Here is a 20,281-nt window from a genome sequence, read left to right on the forward strand (position 1 = left end):
AACTAAGCTCCTTCTTAATCACAGTCAAGAGAAATTTGTGGAACCAATTTTCAGTTGTTTTTCAGCTGAAGACCTGAAGTTTAGCCATGTTAAACACAAACAATGGGTGCTGAGGGTTGCACTCTGACTTCTATAGACACAATTTGTTTTATCCATGAAGATTGTCATTCGTGTTCACTAGCAATTATTACAGCTCTGTTCAGACGAGGTCTTGTACAAGTGCCGTGGGTATAAAGAAGTGGGCAGTCAAGGACAGCTACAGATTTCTGAAGCATTTTGTTAAGGCCAGCAGTCTTCACACATGAACACTGATAAAATCATTAGGGGTATCACTGTGATGAAAAGAAAGTTGTGGTAAAAGGCACCACTTAGTTTAGGATCTGTTTCCAAAGCAATACCCTGCTAAAAATGATGGTTAAGATGGAAGAGTGCTTTTATTGAAAAATACCTTTTCTAATTTTTTAAAAAAAGTTCCTAAGCTTTCAGTTTAAAATATAAATCAGTAAATTCATCCCTAAGGTGATAATCAGCTTTGGGCTTATAATTTTGTGGTGATTAGAGCTTGAGTCTAGATCTGCATTGGTTGGAAAGAAAAGTTGAGACAGTTGTTTGGGAACAAGAAGAGTAAGATGCTCTTAGAAAGCAGAGGAGGGTTCTGTGAGGATGCTTTAGTAGTATTCCCATCTTTGGTAAGGTATTGGAGAACTGAAAATACAGCAGTATGAAAAAAATGATTAATAAATAAGTCACAAGCTATTAAAAAGAAAAAACAAAAAGGTAAGGCAAGGATACCAAGACTATTTCACAATGCAGTGGTCTCAAAATATTTTGAGTAGCTGCCTTTACTGCCTCCTTAGGCAAATGGTGTAACTGTAAATGGGGTGTGCCATGGTAGCAAAAACTAGGTTAAATAAATATTATTGATTTGATTTATCAAATTTGTTGTTGACTGTTGATACATGATGTTGTGAGGACTCAGGTCTGTGAGATCTGACTGCAGGTCAGAGTATAAAATTCTGATGCTGCCACCGCATGCCATGATATGATGAGAACACTTCTGCATTGTGAAAAGCCCAGTTTCAGGGTGCTGTTAGAACATAAGGAAAAGACTCAATTATGATGAAGTTATGCTGTTGTTTGTCAGAATAACCCAGGTTCTTTGGTAGCTCTGGGCACACAGTGATCATGACTGGAATCCTGTGAGACCTGTTGTCCCACCCCACGGTGGGTGAGCAGCACAAGCGAGCAGAGAGCTCTGGCCAGCCAGCAGCACATTGTGGTAGGTGTCACCTACAGCAGCCAAGCAATGGGCATTTTGCCCTGGACCAGCACCTAGGCTGAGCTTTCCCACATGACAGCAGCATACAGTAGGCAGCTGAGCTCAGCCCAAAGGCATGTGTTTGACATGCCTCCCACTCCTCCGACCACCTGGCGCTGCAACCTGATGCCATAATGCGTGACAGCCAGGTGTTCAGTTTGCTGCTTCGTATGTCAGCACTGCAGATTTGAGGGATAACAACGGGGGAAAAGGATGATGAGAACCTTAGTAGAAATCAAATAAACCACCTCTTCAGATGCTAAAATGTAAAAAAAGTCTTTGCTCTTCTTGCTGTGTTGTATGATGCTTGAGAATGCCTAATTTGATGCCACAAAGTGCCCTGAAATAATGCTTTAACTCCCTGATACTATGGCTTGGTTGGGAAGATAATTGCTCCTCTCCTAAGAAAAAAATAAGCATTTCTACAGAAAGAGTGCATGATTCATGAACCTTAACTGCAAGCTATTAGCCAAGTTATGAGTAATTATATTTTGGATTGCTGCATATTCAAATTATGATGCAACAGATAGTACTTAAGTTAGATTTGCTGTAAAACATCTTTTAATTTTGGCAAGGAGCAGACCTTTGCAGGTTAAGTGTTCTTAAGATAGAAGAAGTAAAAGTTTAGCAAATGTCTTCAGTATCATCCTGGATTTGGGAAGATAAAATCTTTCTTGCTTCCTTGGTTACATCCCTTAAATTATTTAACTGCTTTAAATTTCACTTTTTATATTGTACTCAGCTCCTTGAAATGCGTAGAAGCAGACCATTGTCAGCACATCTGCTTTGCAATGACTGTTACACCTTATATGATTTCAGTATATTGTCCTGCTTGTGTTGCTGCTGTCTCCCAAATTTCCTTTTTGTCAGTTTAGTGCAAGCTATCTACCAAGTAATGCCTCCATAATGCTTTCCCAGGTATTTTTCAGATACCATCATAACCTTTAAGCACTCCTGATAATTTTACTGGTGAAACATTATGGAACTTAATGCCAAAACCAAGCATTTTTATTCTTTCCTAACCAGAGATCCTAACAAGATCTCACCCAAGGCAGTACAGACCTCATCAGGAGCAACTGGAAATGCACTGCTGAGCCAGGGCTTGTTCCTCTGCCTTTCCACAGGTAGGATTCCTTCAAGCTGAATACTTGCAGCTCTTGAGGGATTCTCTTGACTTGCACAGAGGTAGTATGATAAATGTAATGGAAAAGCTACAAGTTTGAAATCTAACTTCATTATTGACTTGTAGGTGAAAGGCATTTCTTTGGGGAGAAATTGCAAGTTTTAGGACCACTGATTACTTTTGGTTCATAATTAGATTTGGAGCACAGAGAGCCTCTAAGTTGAGAGCACAAGTTCAAGATCACAAGCTGACTCGTGGGCACTAAACTATTTTATATTTTCTGAAAGCACTGTTTTGAAAGCATGTATAGTGTGAGAGCTATGTCCACTTTTAAAGAAAAGGAACAGTCTTTCATGTAGCCTCAGAGAGGCCCTTAGTCGCTAAGGCTGGTAAAAATCAGCCAGACTTACACCCAAAATGCTACAAAGCTTTTTACTGATCTTGTCACAGAGGGCTTCATGACTTGTTCTCGTCTATATTCTGGAGCAATATAGCAATTTTTTCGTTTCATACTCACTGTAGGAGTTCTTCATCCCTCAAATTTACCCTGTCTAACTCCTAAAGAGAGTAATTCTGTTTAATTTATCAATATGCTTAGTAATTAATTGGAGTCACTGTTGAATGAGCTGCACATTTGCACTTCTCCATTTCTTTTTGTTTTGCAAGACCACTACAACAGATGTTAGTACTATCACTTTTTTTGAGATTATTTAGAAGTGGCCAAGAGTGAGCAGAACTGTGCTTCTTTCCTATTCAAATTCAGAAGTTGGCCTGTAGCCCCAGCTTTTTCCTTTGGATTTTGTCAGGGCTTTTATAAACTAAATAGGAGAATTGGAGCTTTAGTGTTTCCAGAAATTGTTAACATCTTATTTTTATGGATTCAAACATGTTACACTTGCATTTCAAGCCAGAGTTATAGTCTTACTTCTTGCAAGGGAAGACTTGACAGGAAAGCAGATGCAATTGCATTACTGGTTTCATTGCTGGTGTTAATGTATAAATATCTACTTCCTGCAGTTAACGTTGTTGGGAGGAAGCTAAAGTGGAAGCACAGAGCTAACTCAGGTCAGTTAAAACATACTGCTAAGGTTCTTCCTGACAATTTTGCTGAGTTACATAGGTACAGCATTGTTTGTAAACCTTCTAGCTTGTGCCTCCCCTAATGTACTGTTTCCTAACTATTTTTTTATTGAAATGCACTAAATTTATAAGTTGAGGTGGGATATTTTGGTTTTTAAGTTTATCCATCCAATAGTTCATATTATAATAACCTGCTTTGTTTTACTGCAGCTTTAATAAAATCTATCTGCCTGGACTGAGCTGTCCAAACCTAATCTCAAGCAGATTTATTTTTTGAGACGTTTAGCCAAAATAGGTCATTCACATCCAAGAACTGATTAAAAAAGAAACCACCCAAAAAAACCTTCAAAAAACCCCAAACTCCCAACAAACAACCACAAACCCCAAACCTAAACTCTGCAGAACTGAGGAATAGCTACCTAAAGCTATGAATGGATTTGGCCTTTAGTTCTTCCTTGGAAATCTGCTCATATTTATCAAAAGAGTCCATCTGTGAAAAATTGCAGTGCATTTATGCTTAGTGGTGATGACTTCTGTGTTCAGCTGCTAAATTCCCCACAGGCTCTGCTGAGCGTGTTGGAAGGTTTCTCCCCTAACTGCAGGTTCCAGCAGAAGCAGGATGCATTGGATCTGCTTAAGGGACAGGAGGGCAGTACAACAGAGGGACTGATCCTCCTGCAAAAGGGGCTTTAGGGCAAGAGTCTGGAGTGTGCTGGGGATGGACATTGGCTGGGATGGGATGGGATATGCTCAGGGAAATGCTACTTGAATTACAGTGTAACTGAAGCTGGGTAGGAAGTAGGGATAGAGCAGCTCTAGAAAAGGACTGGCTCATGTTGGGAAGGAAAAGGAAGATCTGAAGCAGTATAGAGATGATGAACTGCCCTGTTGCAGGTGTGCACGTGCATCTTGGGGCACTTGGACACTGCCTTGGAAAGCTGGATTCTACCTGGTTCATTCCTGTTGGGATTCTTAGGATGCCAGGCAAGGAAACGAGGCTGTTTCCCACACATCATCCCTCATTGGCTATTTTCATTATTCTGAGTATACAGCTAACTAGTGAGGTTTGAGAGCCATACAAAGTATTCACAAATGCTGCTGAAGCCTCTCAGACCTGAGCCTTGTGAAAATAAGGATGCAGCAGTAAGAACAAAAGAAATCATTGGCATTTTAAACTGGTTGTCAATAAACATATTAATAATGAACTATTCAGGAGCTAAAATCAACAAGACAGCCCAAAGCATGTTCTATGAGTAGCCACTTATCTGTAAGGTCAGTATTAAATCACAGGAGCCAAAATTGCTCTATGGTAATTTCAAGTTTGGCAAAATATAAAAGATGCATTTTGCATAGAATTTACACGGAATAAAATTTGTCTGAGTGTCAAGATGGGATGCTGGTTGGAGTAGATTATTTTTGGAAATTAGGCTACCTGTTTTCTTGGTTAAATTTTGTTTTCATTGATTCCAGGAAAAAAAAAATTCCATCACTTTTGCACTGCCTTTGTGCAGGGTACAGTTATTACTAGGCAGCCAAGGATTTCACTTGTGTAAATGAATTAGCATTAGCATTTCTTTGCCTATCATGATTAAAAATAATCCTGCAGATGTTTTAACTGGACTTTGGTGCAGATTGGGAATATGTTTTGTTCCCTATCAACTGCAAAATCCATGTTGCTGCATCTCTGCAGCTGTTGCTATATGAACTAGCCCAATTAAAGCAGTGAATGTTTAGCTGTAGGGTATATGGAAGTTAATTGGAAGTCTCTGGATGGTTTAAGAGCCTCAGTCAAGGAGATGCTATTGATAGTTCACAGGATCAGGATGGCACTGCTTGGTGCCTGAATGTCACAAGTTAGAAGTCAGAGGGCAAAACGTTGGTCTCCATTAAAGCCAGTGGAGGTTTTGCCATTGACTTCAACAAACAGAGGATTTCTCCCTTAATTGCATAACTTTGGTTAGGAGGGGAATTGTGTTGTACTTTTAATTCTTGTGGCTTCACTGAGAGTCTGTATTCCAAAAGCTTTTAGATTTTTATTCAGTCTGATGGTGTTTTGTGGGAAACTAAATTGAAAGTGTATTTAAGGGCCCCAGGGACCTGCTCTGTTGAACTGCATCGGGAGAAGCTGAACATCTGCTTGATGCTCGGACACAGCTTTAGCAGAACTCTTAATCATTCAAAAGAAATTGCAGAAAATCTGTTTGCTTTTAAATTTCAAACCTCATCACTCAGACTTTAAGTTTTAATGTCCTTACATACAAATTTTAAAAAAAGTAAAAAATTCAATACAAAATATTTACCACTGAGGAAGAAAATATATAAAAGAGGAAGAGAAAGAAAATCAAGCAGTTTTTCAATTTTAGGGTGGTTTTACACAAAGGAAAATTCAAAACTGAATTCTGGAATATAACAAAAACGTGCATCATACTAACATGAAGATGTTTTAACAGTGATTGTGTTGTCTTAACAAACACCTGGTTTGTCAGTTCTATTTCACATGTGAAATAAAATGGACTTTATAGTAAATAGATCTTTTTAATTTCAATTAACAATTTTTTACTATAAGGAAAATGTACAGAATTTGCGTGGAAATCCATGTGCTATGTTTACTCAAATACAGAAAATACTTTGCTGCAAACCTTTAAATATAATAAAATGTATTTAATAGCAATCTTTTGTGGTATCATCATTATTTATGAACATAACATTCAAAATATGGAAATTCAGTTGAGGATCAAAATGATCATAAAAACAGTAACCCAGAGAACCTTATAAACATGTCAACAGCCATCATTTATCCTAGATGGCTCATTCCAATGTAAAAAACATATAAAATGTAGAATAATTCTCAACATATGGTTTACTTTGTTGCATTGTGTTCCTACATATTGTGTTAAAATCCAGAAAATTATATTATGAAGAGAATATTGGGGTTTGTTTATTAAGCTAAAGTACAGGTTAAAGTAATTGTTTTCTTGTGATGAACATATACCAACAGTGATTAAAAAATAAACATTTATTTACAAAATATTGATGCATACATATTACACAAGTCAGTTATATCAAAGTGGTTTTTAAACAATATCTGTAGCAACCAACTATTTGCATTGGTTTACCATAGTGCAAACGGTAATGTTGCAAAGGCAGGTTAAAATGTGGGATTGCAATTTGAATGCTGGATTTCTCTGCTGCCTTCTGTTTTTCTATGTCTAGAAAACTATTCCTTTTCATTAAAAAAAAAAAAAAATCAATTTCTTGCGAATGTTGAATAGTTGAATACCTGAGGATAGGGCAAATTCATTATTAAGCCTAAATTCTTTCACTTATATAACTGTCTTTCTATTTACTCAGCCTGCTTATGTAGCACCATTGCCATTGGTTACTAACATACTAATGAGGAAAAGGAATGGAAACACACTAAATACACTATACCATCCCTAATTTCAGGGTTTGTCCATTTCTGTGGAATTTCATCTGATACATTTCACAAGTCTGCACTATATATTCAAGTGTTTAAGGATGTTTCTGGTGATAATGTGTAGTGGCATATATGTTACCAGTATATATGTTCCTGTAAATATGATATTAAGTGGAGCTGTGAATAAAGGAACCTAAAAGCCTGCTCCTTCTGTCCTCAGGGGAGAAGGAGCTTGCTTTTGATTACCAATATGTACTGAAACCTGCATTTAAATTTGCATCCAAATAACTGAATATTGATTCCCTCATAATGTAAGAACTTCATTGATTAAATCCGGTGATTTTGATTGTAGCTTTTCTCTTTTGCTGGCTCACAAGCAGCCATCAGATAATGACATTGTCCTTTAGTTCACGTTCTGTAGCTGGTGCTGGTAGCACACAGGAGGTCGGCAATGCCTTGCGTACGTAACTTCACAGTTTGAAAGACTGGTGAGGGGGTATAACTTTTTTTATTTTTTCTCTTTTTTTTCTTTATTTCTTTTTTTGTTTTGTTTTGGTAGCTTCCACGATTTGTGAAGCGGTGAATCCCACAAGGAACCTCATGAGCAGCCGCAGCGATCTACAACCATGGCGGGTATCTTGCCGTAGATGATCTGTTCTTTGCCGTTGAAGTACAGCATGTTGATGGGGGACATCTTGGTGGGTGTGCAGCAGGGGCCGGCCGAGCCCCTGGGGTTGGCTTGGTGCACGAGGTGGGTGTGCGGGTACTTTTGTAAGAACACAAATTCGCATTCTCCGGAGCAATAGTTGGCTTTGTATCTTTTAGGAGCAATAATCCAATCCCACCCGAAAGCTTCGAAATCCACCGTCAGCGGGTAGCGGCAGCATCGAGATTCTGTTGAGTGCTCGTCACAGTCGAGACCGAAATCTCTGCGGGACCGTTTCGGTGTGTCTGTAACTCTGACCTCTAAAAATGGGTTCTGTGAGAAGAGGAGAAGGAATTGGAATCATTTCTGAGGTAAGCCCAGGTTCACTAAAAGCATGCAAACAATATTTCAGATGTAGAGGCATCAAATTAATATTCTGAAATGAAGTTTGCAGACAAAATTTGACCTACATTATGTTTATAGTTATCTCTGAATTTCCCTGCTGTTTCTCTATACAGAGCTTTAAGACCTGAGTATTTATCCCTGAAATCACCACTGTCTCATCCTTTAACTGCTATAAGAACATTTCAAAAGTCTGGATGCTGGATTTTTAATTTTGATAATGAATTTTGTTTGTTTTATTATTCTATACTCCATAATAAGAGCTTTTGCGAGTCCTTCTGAAATTCCCTTCAATAAAATCATATTGAATTCAGGCTTTCTGGATATCAAGGAAAGTTTTTTGTCCAGACCAAGAAGGAGCCAAAAGTTGCTCCCCTATTGCTGCCATGCTTGAATGACTCTATGACTGAATGAATTTGGAGGGGCAGCAAAATATTTTGGTTCCTGGAAGAGTTTTGTGGCCAGGAATGTACTTTTGGCAGATCTCTGAGCCACATGCCTTCTACCAAAGGTGTGTTTCCACAGTCACCAACTGAGACTAGAAGGAAATTGCAACCCTCATGATCATGAGTTTGAAAAAGCTCCCCAAGTTGCTCACTTGCACACACTGATTTCTGCCCTGTGTGTTGGTTTGGCACAGATGGGGCCATCCCATGGAGACCATTCCTCAGGAGTAACAGCCCAGATAACTTTGTTACACAGGTTTCCTTCTCCCCAGATACCTGCAAGCTGTGAAGCTGCTGGAAGTGCGCTTTCCAAGGGTAAATTTTATGGGAAGGTGTTTGGTAAGAGGGGCAGCTTTGTTACTGGGAGGGGAACTACTGGAGGGAAGGGAGAAGAGATTTCCTCTCCCATTTTCAGCTGTGCCTCTAACCCTGTTCTGCTGCCGAGATGTTTATTTATAGATGATGATAGCCATGGGTTATCTGTGTCTATCATCATTTGAATGGATGGAGGTGATGAGGGAATTCCTGATCATGATATCCAGCTGGCCTGTTTCAAATATGGGAGATCCACATTTATATTGGATGTATAAACAAGATATCACAGAGTTTTTCTTTTAAGCACTTTTAAATTGTAATATACTGCTGTGACATTAAATGTTGCATAAATATGGTTAGACACAATGGTCTTTTCCAACCTAAATATTTATATGTTTCCATGTTTCTGTGATCAACAGATTCATCTACTACATAGAAGTAAAAGTAGAATAATATTCTTCAGACTTTATGCAAAAGGAGGTATCACTTGGTAGTGATAAGTTTAGAAATTTGCATAGGTTGTAGATGATTAGTGATTCACAGAAACAAATAGCAAGGGAAGTGCTGTAGTTTCACTTCAGGTTTACTTCAGGTGTACTTGTAGGTAAACTTCAGATTTAATTTGTTCATCTATTCTTATAAAACAAACCAGATAGCTACTTTGTGCTCTTTCTTATCATCATGACTTGATTATTGCATCAAGCAGAATTTCTCTATTCGGACATTTCTAATAGGTAGCATGATGCACTCTACCAAATACTGAAAGGTAAAGAACTTAACATTATGAAGAAGATATGTCCTCACCTTCATAAAGAGAGAATTTTTGTTGCTGTTTATGGAAAATATATGCATAGAGAGTATGTAGGAATTCCCTTGCCTTCTCAGCTGTACTGGGGGCATCTTTCCTAACCAGTGAAAGAATCTAAAGTCTGTTCTTTATGTGGATTAGCTGCTTATTAAGCAGTATTTGCTCTCAAAATTGAAAACAATATTGCTTTGATAGTATCATCCATCAGCAATTGCCAAAATCTTTTCTAGTTAATTCCTCACAATGTCTCTGAAACACTACAATTTCTCTCCATTTTTGAGATAGGGAAACGGAGGCAGAGAAAAGCTGTTGATTTCTGGCATGATCAGAGAGCAAAGAATGAAAGAATTGAATATACTGAACTTTTATCTTCCATTCCCTGAACAATGCATTCATTTTATCCTTAAAACAGAGCTTAAATGCTTTTCAGTGAAATGCGATTTTTCTAAATAGACTTACCAATCCATCTTCCCCCGGTCCTGGGAAAGTAACAGCAAGATTCCGTCCGTTCTCATCAAAAGCTTTTATTTCGATGCCTAAATTGGATTCAGGCTGTTTGAGCCAATTTTGCAACACTGTCTTCACATCAATACTCTGCCAAATACCGGTGCCTGGGTTCATGTCAAGTTTCAAAGATCGAATTCCAGTGTATCTTGTACCATCTTTCATGGGTTTAATAAGTCTCAGGATCTGCACAAACACCGTTGTAGGTTTTTGGACTTGCCTCAAGTATATCCACAATTGTGCCTTTACTACTTTGTTATATTGTATTTTAGAGCTAAACTTAAAGAAGCAACATTTTGGTTTTCCCTCCATTTGTACAAGAAAATCAGCTATAAATGAATGGAAAGAACAGATTACTGAACAGGGAACAAGAAAAAAATGCTTATATAAACCTGACTATTTTTTTTTTCAGACTATAGAAAATATTACAATATATTATAAAGAGAAGCAGTAACAAAGTGGATTTAACTTAATTCATTTCCTATGGTTTATACTCTACAACAAGTTTAGTGGATGTCAACATAATTATTCTATCACCTGCTACCAATTCACTTCTGCTGGTCACCTCCTGAGGACCTTCATAAAGCATGCAGAATAGCAACTTTGCATAAGCTGACTCAACATGTGTGTGGTGATCCAGCTATTGCTAATTTACTCCAAAGTCTCAGCCTCCTGCAGACCATACAGCCCTGGGCAAACTGCACAAACACTTGCATTTCTCGGTGGGAAGAAAATAATTGAGGGGATTAATATAAGGATCATTTTGTTTTCATTTGAATAATATTAAGGAAAGTCACGTGCAGTGTTGTGTTCCTCCTTTCTGTAGCCTGTGATGCAGCTGTCATACCTAGTCATGGCAATATCTTTCCATGCCAGGATAAAATGGGTAGTACTAATCCTAAATGGTGCAGGGCTTTAACATTCATAAATCTTATCACTTAAGATACCTGTCTCTTTAGTGCATTTAAAATAGCTCAAGGGCTTTTTATAAGAGGTAGGAAATTAACTCAGAGCAATGAAATATGACTTTTCTTCAGTCACTGTAACTATGTAGCAGTTTGATTAAAAATAGTTATAAAGCCTTGAACATAAAAGTTCGGAATAAAAGTGCAGGCAGAACTTAGCTTTATGATAAGACTGCAGTAAAATAATGCTATTAAGTGCCCATCTTACTAATTACTAAGTTGAAAAATTTCACTGAAAAATTTACTTTTTCATCTGTGAGTTCATTTTTAGCTGGTGAGAGCAGCTGATATTATTCTAGTCTGCATATCATAATGTTAGCTGTAACTGCTAACATGCCTTATATGTCCTGTCTTATTTTTCCTTTTTGACATCATATTCATAAGTGTTATTTAAAAAAACAGCTGCCATAGTCAAATACTTTAGCTGATGAACATAAGATACTACAGTATTAGCTGTGCAAAAGATACTTGATAGGAGCCATGGCAGATGTTTAGCACTTGGAAGATAACTCAGAATCTGCTCATTCAGTAAATGCCTTCATTCTTCCTTGGCACGATTACGTGAGCTGATTGCTGTAGCACAGACATTTTTACATTTAATCTGTTATACACATATTTGCTTTAAATATATAGTTTTAACTCCAAGGTGGGTGGTGCTAGTTTATGGGATCAGCAAAGAGGCAAGAATTTAACTCTCTACTTACACTTGCTGTAGCATGTTGCAGTTAAGTAGGTGTAGTGCTCTAAACTGCATTTCTGTTGATTTCTATTATTTCTAAAAATACTGGCCAGTGAAACCTCTCTCACAAAAAATATAGTTCTCTCATTATCTGCACTTGTACTTCATATTTGCAAGAGGAAATGCCCCGAGTGCTGCAGATAACGAAGTTGACTGAACTGCAGCTCTCCCTTTGCTTTCTAAGGCAGTGGGCAAATCCTAAGTGCTACAGGGCACACACATTATAAGGAGAGTAAAACAAAGGCTCGCCACACGGTCATCTGAACCTGGCTCAAATTCTTTAGAAATAACGCTCTCCTCCCTCCCTCCAGCAGACTTCAGCCAGCAGCCTGTTGGGAGAGCCTGAGCAGGAGTTGTGTGGCTCTACAGCAGGGAGATAACTCTCTCAGAGGGGTAGTGGGAGGCAAAAGAAGCAGGGTTACTTACACTCTGTAGGCATCGTGATAATCGTTTCGGTGGTGGCATGGTAGTCATCATCTTCCAAAGAGCCATCGCTACTGTCATCTCTCTGCACATCATACTGATCAATCAGTTCCTGCAGTGGAGGAGCCTTGGGTAAAAGTTGTTTAATAACATCCCTGCTAATGTTAGGAGCTTGTTCCAGACGCAGTTTGCTGAGGATTTGAATTTTTATGGCTTCTATTCTGGAGGATTTTGTATTCTGTCTCCACGTACAAGCATTGCACAGTCCGTCCTTCTCAGCGTTCTCTGTGGGCTGACCACTGTCATCAAGAGCCACCGGATCGACTGAAATCAGCATGAACAGGTAAATAGAAGCACAGAGCGCTAGCTTTTGCATGATCTCACATTCAGTGCAGCACTTTTCCCTTCTTTTTTTTTTCCCCCTCCCCCTTTCCCTTCCAGTACTAAACAGATCCGTGAAAGCAAATGCAATCTGAGAGACAGCTTGCCACACTGGTGTACCTTATATATTCCAAGGGGGCTTTTTATACTCCAACTTTGATTAGGCTCATGTCGTCAAACCCGACGATTGGTTGCTGTCCCAACAATGAATCTGGCTGTCAGAGGGTAAAGCCCTGTCGATCACAAGTCACTAGACAGCATTTAGTTACAGCCAAGGGTGAACTGATTTATCTGGGTGCTTCTCAGAGGATATGCCTTCACATTCTGAAAGGATATATTTCCAAGTATTGTGGGCAGCAGTACTGAAAGACAGCACTGTCATTCTTAAATATTATACCAACTGTGTACTTGTGCTATGAATCAAGAGAAACATTGCTCTAAACTTGCTTTAAGCTTCTACCAATCTTTCTGACTTGAAAGTTTGTTCTATTTAAAAGAAAATCCTGAGAGGCTACTTTTAGCAGGCAGGAAAATAATACTTTAGAAATGGATTGCAAAGAGTACTAATTTATGTTGTTCAACAACTAATATATATGCAGCAGTTCCTATTTCAGAAAAACTTAGTGGGTTTTCCTAGACTCTAGCTAAAGCAGCATTGGAGATTTTGTTCATATCTGACACTATGCAAATGCCTGTCTTAATTGTTTGCCCTTTAGCATATATCAACATCCACAGAAAAAATTCTTTACTGAATTAACAGTCAGTAATGAAAAATAAATCTGTCTCCTCTTCATGCTGTCACCAGAACCCTGGGCAGTAAATTAAGTACCTTTATTAGCAAAGGTATTTTTAATGAATATCTTTAGCTACCCACTCTAATATTACACAGGAATATTTCAACTGGCTTTTTTCATTATTAGTGAAAACATTAAAAGACTTAAAATATTTAAATCTCTACTCTGATCTATCCTCTTTTTCCGTGTAACCTTTTATTTCTCTTCAAAATGTCTCTGTATTATGCCAACTAAGTGATATCTCTCTGCTTTTTTACTTTTTACTCAAATACTTAGAAACTCTCTTATGTCCTGCTTATGTGTTAAAAAATGCAGGTAAAATATGCTTTCTGCATAAATGTGATACTTCTCTGTGTGATTGTGTACATTATGGCTATAAAATCTTACATTTGATCTTAAAATCAAATGTAGTTCACATTTGATGTGCTCGTAGCAATAATTATGGAACTCACACTTAGTGTGGGGGATGAGGGGGCTACTGCTCAACACAGGCTGAATGTCACAGCAAACAGAAACCCTGGAATTGGTATGTGTTGTATATATTTGTATATTTGGAATCTGTGTATTACAGCAAAGGGAAATCCTGGAATTTCATGCAATATGCTAAAGTTTGCCTAAGTTAGGACTGGATTTTTAGTTTCTCATGGAGTTTCTTTTCTTTTCTCATTCTGAGTACACCTAAAAATGTCAGACAAGTGTTTTGCGTGTGTTTGTGTAGTATAAGTAAAGATGTGGACAGAACTCTCAAAAAATTTTTTTTCCTGCCTGGTCATTCATATTCATCTTGTATCATCTTTCCAGGGCATGTGAATTCACTGTACACCACAGAACTGAGCCTAATATTCAGCTCATAACCAGTGACATAAATCACAAGTATTCAATTGAAATTGATTGTCCTGCCCTGATGTAAAATTGATGCAAGTGATATCAGGCTCACACATTCCAGGCATATAGCTTTAGGGTCAGACTCTGATATTCTGAATTTAGTCAAAACCCATGTTAAAAGCAAGCATTTTGCTGCCTTAGCTCCTGAGCATTTGATTTTTACACAGAGACTGATGCAGCTACTCTCAACATGTGGTAGCACAAACGGCCCATGGTTCACTGGAACAAGAAGTCAGGAGTTTGCAGTGCAGACTGTCTGCTATGCCCATAACATCTTTAAACCAGACTCTCAGTGCATTTCAGTGCTAGAAATGTGCTTTTATGGAAGATGCATGGGATGATTCACAATAAGAATCTTTCTGAAAAGCACTGATCTGTTTTTAGTGAATTTTGGGGGGATTTAAGTTGGGGGTTGTTCACTATTTCTGCAGTTAATTTATAATAGAATTATTTTTAAATATTTCTTTATTTTAAACTGAACTTAACCATATGGCTATGGAAGGGAATCTACCCCAAGTGGAAACTTTGACAGGTACCAGGTATCACACCAGAAACAGTTTAAGATAATGATGCAGTCATTGATATGAAGGTAATTCATGTTGTGGCAGACCGTGGCTAAAAGCCACTGGTGAAGGAGAAAGGCAAGAGAGGTGCTCAGCAGAGCAGTGTCTCAGCACTGGGATCCTCTTGGGCTGTTCTCTGCAGCCACACTGGGACCTCTCCTACTCCTCCTCTTGCAAGTCCTCCTGCTCTGGCTGGCCGGCATGAACATGCAGAGCTTCAAGGTTCTTTCCCCAGTCTTCTGCAGTGAGTCCATTAATCTGTAAGCAAGAGTCCCCTTGCTCCCTTCTGTGCAGCATTTATTTATGGCTGCAGGACCAAGGCTCTCTCCTGTGAGCCCCAGGGAGTTCTGAGCAAGGGCTCAGCTTGCTCTCCAGTGACATGTGGTGGCAAACAGACCCTGCTGAGCACCGCTGTTTGGGAGGCAGCAATAGCAGCCAGAGTGGTGACACAGGGGCTGGAGGTGACAAAAGCACCCCATAACAGAGCATAACAGCAGCTGCATAACAGAGAGCAATATTTTTCCATTTCCCTCATAAAATGCTTTTCATATGTACTCTGAGTAACTCTAGGCTGTTAGTAGAATAGTTTTCATCTTTTCTGCTTGCTGGCTTATTCTTTTTTCTCTGAAATTAGAAGAATTTAGGAAAGAGTACAAAGAGCTGCACTTGATCAGGAGCTATTGAAGGATCTAATTGATTTGATAATAATAATAGTAGAATATGTAATTTATTTTTCTGTCTGTCAGGCATTGTAGTGTTTTTGGAAAAACTGTGATGACTACAAGTGTTGAAAAGTGATGACTACAGAAGTAGGTGATGGAAGAGAAAAAAAGAACTGATTAAGAGATCAGGTAAAAGTTGTTCTAAAATTTATTAGACAAAAAAATATTTTCAAAAAACCCCAACAGCCACAAAATCCTAACACATTATCATTAGCAAAACTAAAGAAGAGTTAAAAGTGAAATGCACATCTTACTGAACTTTATGGCATTTTAATATTATCTTTGGGATTTGTGTCATTCTACCCGTTGTGCCTGCCAATAGTGAATAGTATTCCCAATCCTGACTATGAGCAGATGATGGCTCAGGCCCCCAAAATCGAGCACTGCAAGAATGTTCCTTTGTAAAGGAAAAAAAGCATACATCTGTCTACCTGGCAACTTCTCCTCTACTTTCCCCCTTCCACCATGAGCTTTTGGAAAACTTTAAAAAAAAGTTAAAAAAAAAAAAAAAAGGGAAAAGAAACCAAACCCACCCCTTCCAAATTTGATAAAGAGGTTTCATAGACATGCTGTAACTGCAAGTTCTATGGAAAAACAGTGACTGTGCAGAGGAAAAGGAGATTACTAATGCCCTCCCTGAGGAGAAGGCGAGCAGAGCCCAAGCATTACCCATCCTTTTTGGCAGGCTCTGGTCAGGCAGAGCGCTCGTGCTCCCTCGGCAGCGCTCAGGGCGCCCAGAGCATCCACAGCCTGTCACCCCTGCCCGGCCAGCAGCACAGGGACAGCAGCCTGAGAGCTCAGCTGCTTTTGGGGCAGGACCAAACGGACATGGAAGGCAACCAGGACATTTCTGAGAAAAGGGAGAGTTGCAGGAGTATGAAGGAGCTGCTTTCCTGGCAGGGGAGGAAAGGGACATGGGTTATAACCCTGCCAGCAACTGGACGACTTCATCCTGCTGTAGGCTTCATTTTCAAACAATTCCTTACAGCCTGCAGGAGCAGAAATTCACTTTTCTTTATTCTTTTTTTCTTTATTCTTTTGTTTAAGTTAAATTAAATTGTTCTCACAGTTGATTCGCCTCCAAAAGTAGAACTGGAAGGAAGAAAGCAGGTGTTGCAAAGTGCGCTGTAAATCTGTGATTGCTCTTTATGTTGATGTCAATTCCTACCTCTGAACCAGTTGGCTTCTCTCCCTGGTTTGCTTATAAGGAGGAGGTAACATTCCTTCTGAGCTGCTGAGGAAGGTACTAATTGAGTAAGCTTATCTCTCACTTTTGTCAGCACAAAGCCTAAATTCAAGAATAGCAAAATGAAATGGATAGAAAACTCCATTTTAAATATTTTTGGACTAGACTCATCTCTCTCTTTGCTGCTATAAACTGGAAATAATGTTTGTGCAGTTTTGTTTGGAACAGTTAAATTTGAATAGAAAAATTCAGACATATCATAAGAGGTATTGCAGTTATGGTGTTTCAAATGCTTAACAATGAGTCCAGCTCACCAGCTGCTTTCTCTTAACCACCTGAATCACAAGATAAATGCATTACTTTGAACCACAAATCAGATATAAGACCATGTCTATAAAACACCTAGAAAGAACTCTTGCAATAACAAAATGCTTATGGAAGCAACATCCCAATTACATTATGTAAATGCATCTACTGTAAGGCAAGCAGAGCCACTTTTAAACTTATTACCATAAATTAAATTTGAAAGCTGTAACTCATGTGAGTTCTTGCTCTGGAAAATGGCCTGAAAGCGTTTGTCCTTTGCTATAGTTTTTTGCCTCTAAAAAGTAGTCATATGTAACCTTCTAAACATTCTGCTGTCACAGCTACTGAAAGTCAACTTCATAGATGTTGATGGCATGAATATTTAATTCCCTCAGCTTACCAAGAAAGAAATCCACTTTGCTTTTACCAGCTCTGAGTTCTAGATATCCTATTTCACACAGGGGAAGAGCAGGTGTGCTCAGGATACAGATGCCTTGGTACACTGGCATCTGGATAGGATATCAGGGATGGGTATCTTGCAACTCCTCCTCAAGCCCTGCTGGCAGGTGGCTTTCCCATGAAAACCAAGGTGTTCAGTGATTTGGGATTTTTAGTGGTCTCCCCCAAGATGTACTTGGGTCCATGGTTTGAGTACCAGGACAAAATGTCACTCTGTCTGGCAGATGATTTCCTCCACTCGAGAGTGTGGGTGTTGCACTAGTGAGTCCTGCTTGCTAAGGAGTGTCTCACAAGCCATGGTATGCAATTATGCAATTGTGCAATGGATAAAATGGGGAGAACAGGTAAAACTGGTGGCAAAGGGCTGCTCTGGCCATTTCAGCCCATGATGCACCTCTCAGCTTGCCCAAGAGATGCTGCTGAACGTAGGCTTTGGGGGAACTTGCGTGCATAATTGTGCCTGTGGAATTAGGCCAAAAATGCCCTGTTGGTTTTTCCTCTCCTGTGTGTTCCAGTACACATTGCTCCAGAACCAACCTGATACAATAGTTGAAATGAAACCATGAGATTGGGAAGTATATTAAATTCATTACAAACTTTTAACAAAGAATGCTGTTATAGTGAAAGCTTCTAGTTTTTCTGAGTTCTTTTGTATTCAGGATTTTATTCTGCAGCCTTAACTATGACATCTATATATCTTATATATTCTAAAAGAGCTCTGTTAAATCTTCTTAATTCTAAGGGTTCTGCCCTTCTTAAAGGATGCTTTCTTTTCTTTCTTTTCTTTACAGTTGTAGGTTTTCGGCTTTTGCCCAAAATTCCTGACATTGATCCTGACTTTCATCTTCAATGTCTTTTAAAATAGCTGCATCAGCTGCTGCATCGTTGATGGGAAACCTTGGATTCCTCTCAAGAGTTGTTACTGTGCATGGAGAGGTTTCACTTGTGCATTTCCACAATCAAAGTGCTTGAAATACCAAAATACTTTGTTTCGGCATCACTAGCTACAGGAATGCTTGCATTTTCTCCGAGGCACAGCTCTTTGAAGGGGATTTTCACCCCAGGAGGTCAGTGATTTTGTGTGAGTGGCCTGTCCTCTGCTGGGCTCTTCTGGAACAGCATCTGCTGGGAAGCGAGGGCTGCTACTCTGAAAAGCCTGAAAAGTCTTGTATCTTTTTTGTTTCTGTTTCTTTTTATTTTTCATTTCTTTTTTTTTTTTCTTTTTTTTCTTTTTTTTTTTTTTTATACATAAGGAGTTAAAGCTCTCTAGTGTTTCCATCTTAGCTCTGATCACCTCACAATCCCCGGCTCATCTCTGTGAGAATACAAGTGTGCTCCAGCACATCCAGTGTGTGTCTGCGAGCCACCAGCTCAGAACTCTTGCTTGCATCCCATTCCTCTGATCCTGGCACATCATCCCACAAACTTGTCATGGCCAATCCTGACTTTATCCCTTCTCCCTTCAAGTCTAGTTTAAAGCTCTGTCAATCAACCCTGCTGTATCATAAGCAAAGATCTCTGAGGAAAGTGAATTCCATCAATAAGATGAAATTATGGTGAAATTAAGTTCTTTCCTTTCTGCCACACGCAGGTCTATGGTCCAAATTAGCTTTTAGGCAGGCTAATTTGAGGCAAATGCCACTAGGATTGAATGAAAAGTGGTGGTAACATTCTCCAAGAAACCAAGAAACATTCAGATCTGCAGTCATCCAAGAAAGCCTTTGAATCTGACCTTGATGAATATTCATCAGCAAAGGTCAAGTTTACAATTGAGAGCTAGGATACCCGATTCAACTCTGGCATTAAAAATGCTGTATGCAAATTTTTAACAACCCCATAGAAAAAAGTTCATCAGCTATTTTTTTATGATGAAATGTAACTTATTACAAACATCTAACCCTACAAAGTCGTAAATGTATTATGGGAAAAAGCAGACACAAAAGTCTGTGATTTCCAAGGAAGCTGCTTCATTTAAAGTAAGGCCCTGAAGGATCAGGTATTTATGAAAACCCCAGTACAAAATAATGCAGAGACAGGAAATCACATAAGCTGCTTTAGGGTTTTAGGAGACAAGAGCAGATCAGAGACTGCATAAAATTTATTGGTGTATTTGATTCTGATTTGGAGGAAAAGAATATAAATGCTAAGTTTTTAAAATAAATTAGATATCTTTGAAGGATTTTCACATAACTAGTACAACTGTTTAAAGGTGTTGAACTCAGGTTTTACTCCCCCTCCTTTATTGATATCTTTCCTTATTTGTTGTTCACTTCCAGCTGATGCAGTAAAGATCTTCCCTATTTATGAGCTCCATTATGAATCATCACATGAGTATCAGCTGAAGGAAAGCTGCCTATACTGCCTAAAGCTTTAGCTTTGCTGCCCTTTTCTCTTGGGAATTGCCTCTGGCTGCTCTAGCAGACATTTCCAATTCCTAAAAATTCCAAAGGCTGATGCTTTAAAAATTTACAAGTTTGCTTTTGGTTTTTGTTTTTTGTCCTTGGGATTTCAAGTTTTTCTCTCCCATCTGCCTGCTAGTTGGCAGCATTAGCCAACTGGTTGACAGGAAGCACAGAAAAACCACAAGGGAATTGACTGTTTGGGGGATTTTTCCTTCAGTAACAGACTTTCAACCGTCCTCTACCATTTTGCAGTACAAAACTACTTAAGAATTAACTCTTCATAGCAAAAAGCCCAACTATCACTGTGTCCATGGCTTTATGCCCTACTCTCATGGAAATCATGCAAAGATCTTATACTCTCTGTTGACTATGCAAATGATTGAAAGGATGCTTAAA

General features: G+C 38.8%; 1 protein-coding gene across 1 annotated transcript; it reads right to left on the minus strand.

Annotated features, from left to right (window-relative positions):
• Window positions 1–5,580: 5,580 nt before the first annotated feature.
• MSTN (myostatin) lies at window positions 5,581–12,708 on the minus strand. The gene is made up of 3 exons (XM_056496298.1): window positions 12,191–12,708; window positions 10,016–10,389; window positions 5,581–7,918 (listed from the first exon to the last, which is right to left on the minus strand). The coding sequence occupies exons 1-3, from the start codon at window positions 12,561–12,563 to the stop codon at window positions 7,538–7,540; spliced, it is 1,128 nt and encodes a 375-aa protein (XP_056352273.1). The 5' UTR covers window positions 12,564–12,708; the 3' UTR covers window positions 5,581–7,537.
• Window positions 12,709–20,281: the final 7,573 nt, after the last annotated feature.

The sequence above is a fragment of the Oenanthe melanoleuca genome, chromosome 7 (genome assembly GCF_029582105.1).
Source record: "Oenanthe melanoleuca isolate GR-GAL-2019-014 chromosome 7, OMel1.0, whole genome shotgun sequence".
NCBI lineage: Eukaryota > Metazoa > Chordata > Aves > Passeriformes > Muscicapidae > Oenanthe > Oenanthe melanoleuca.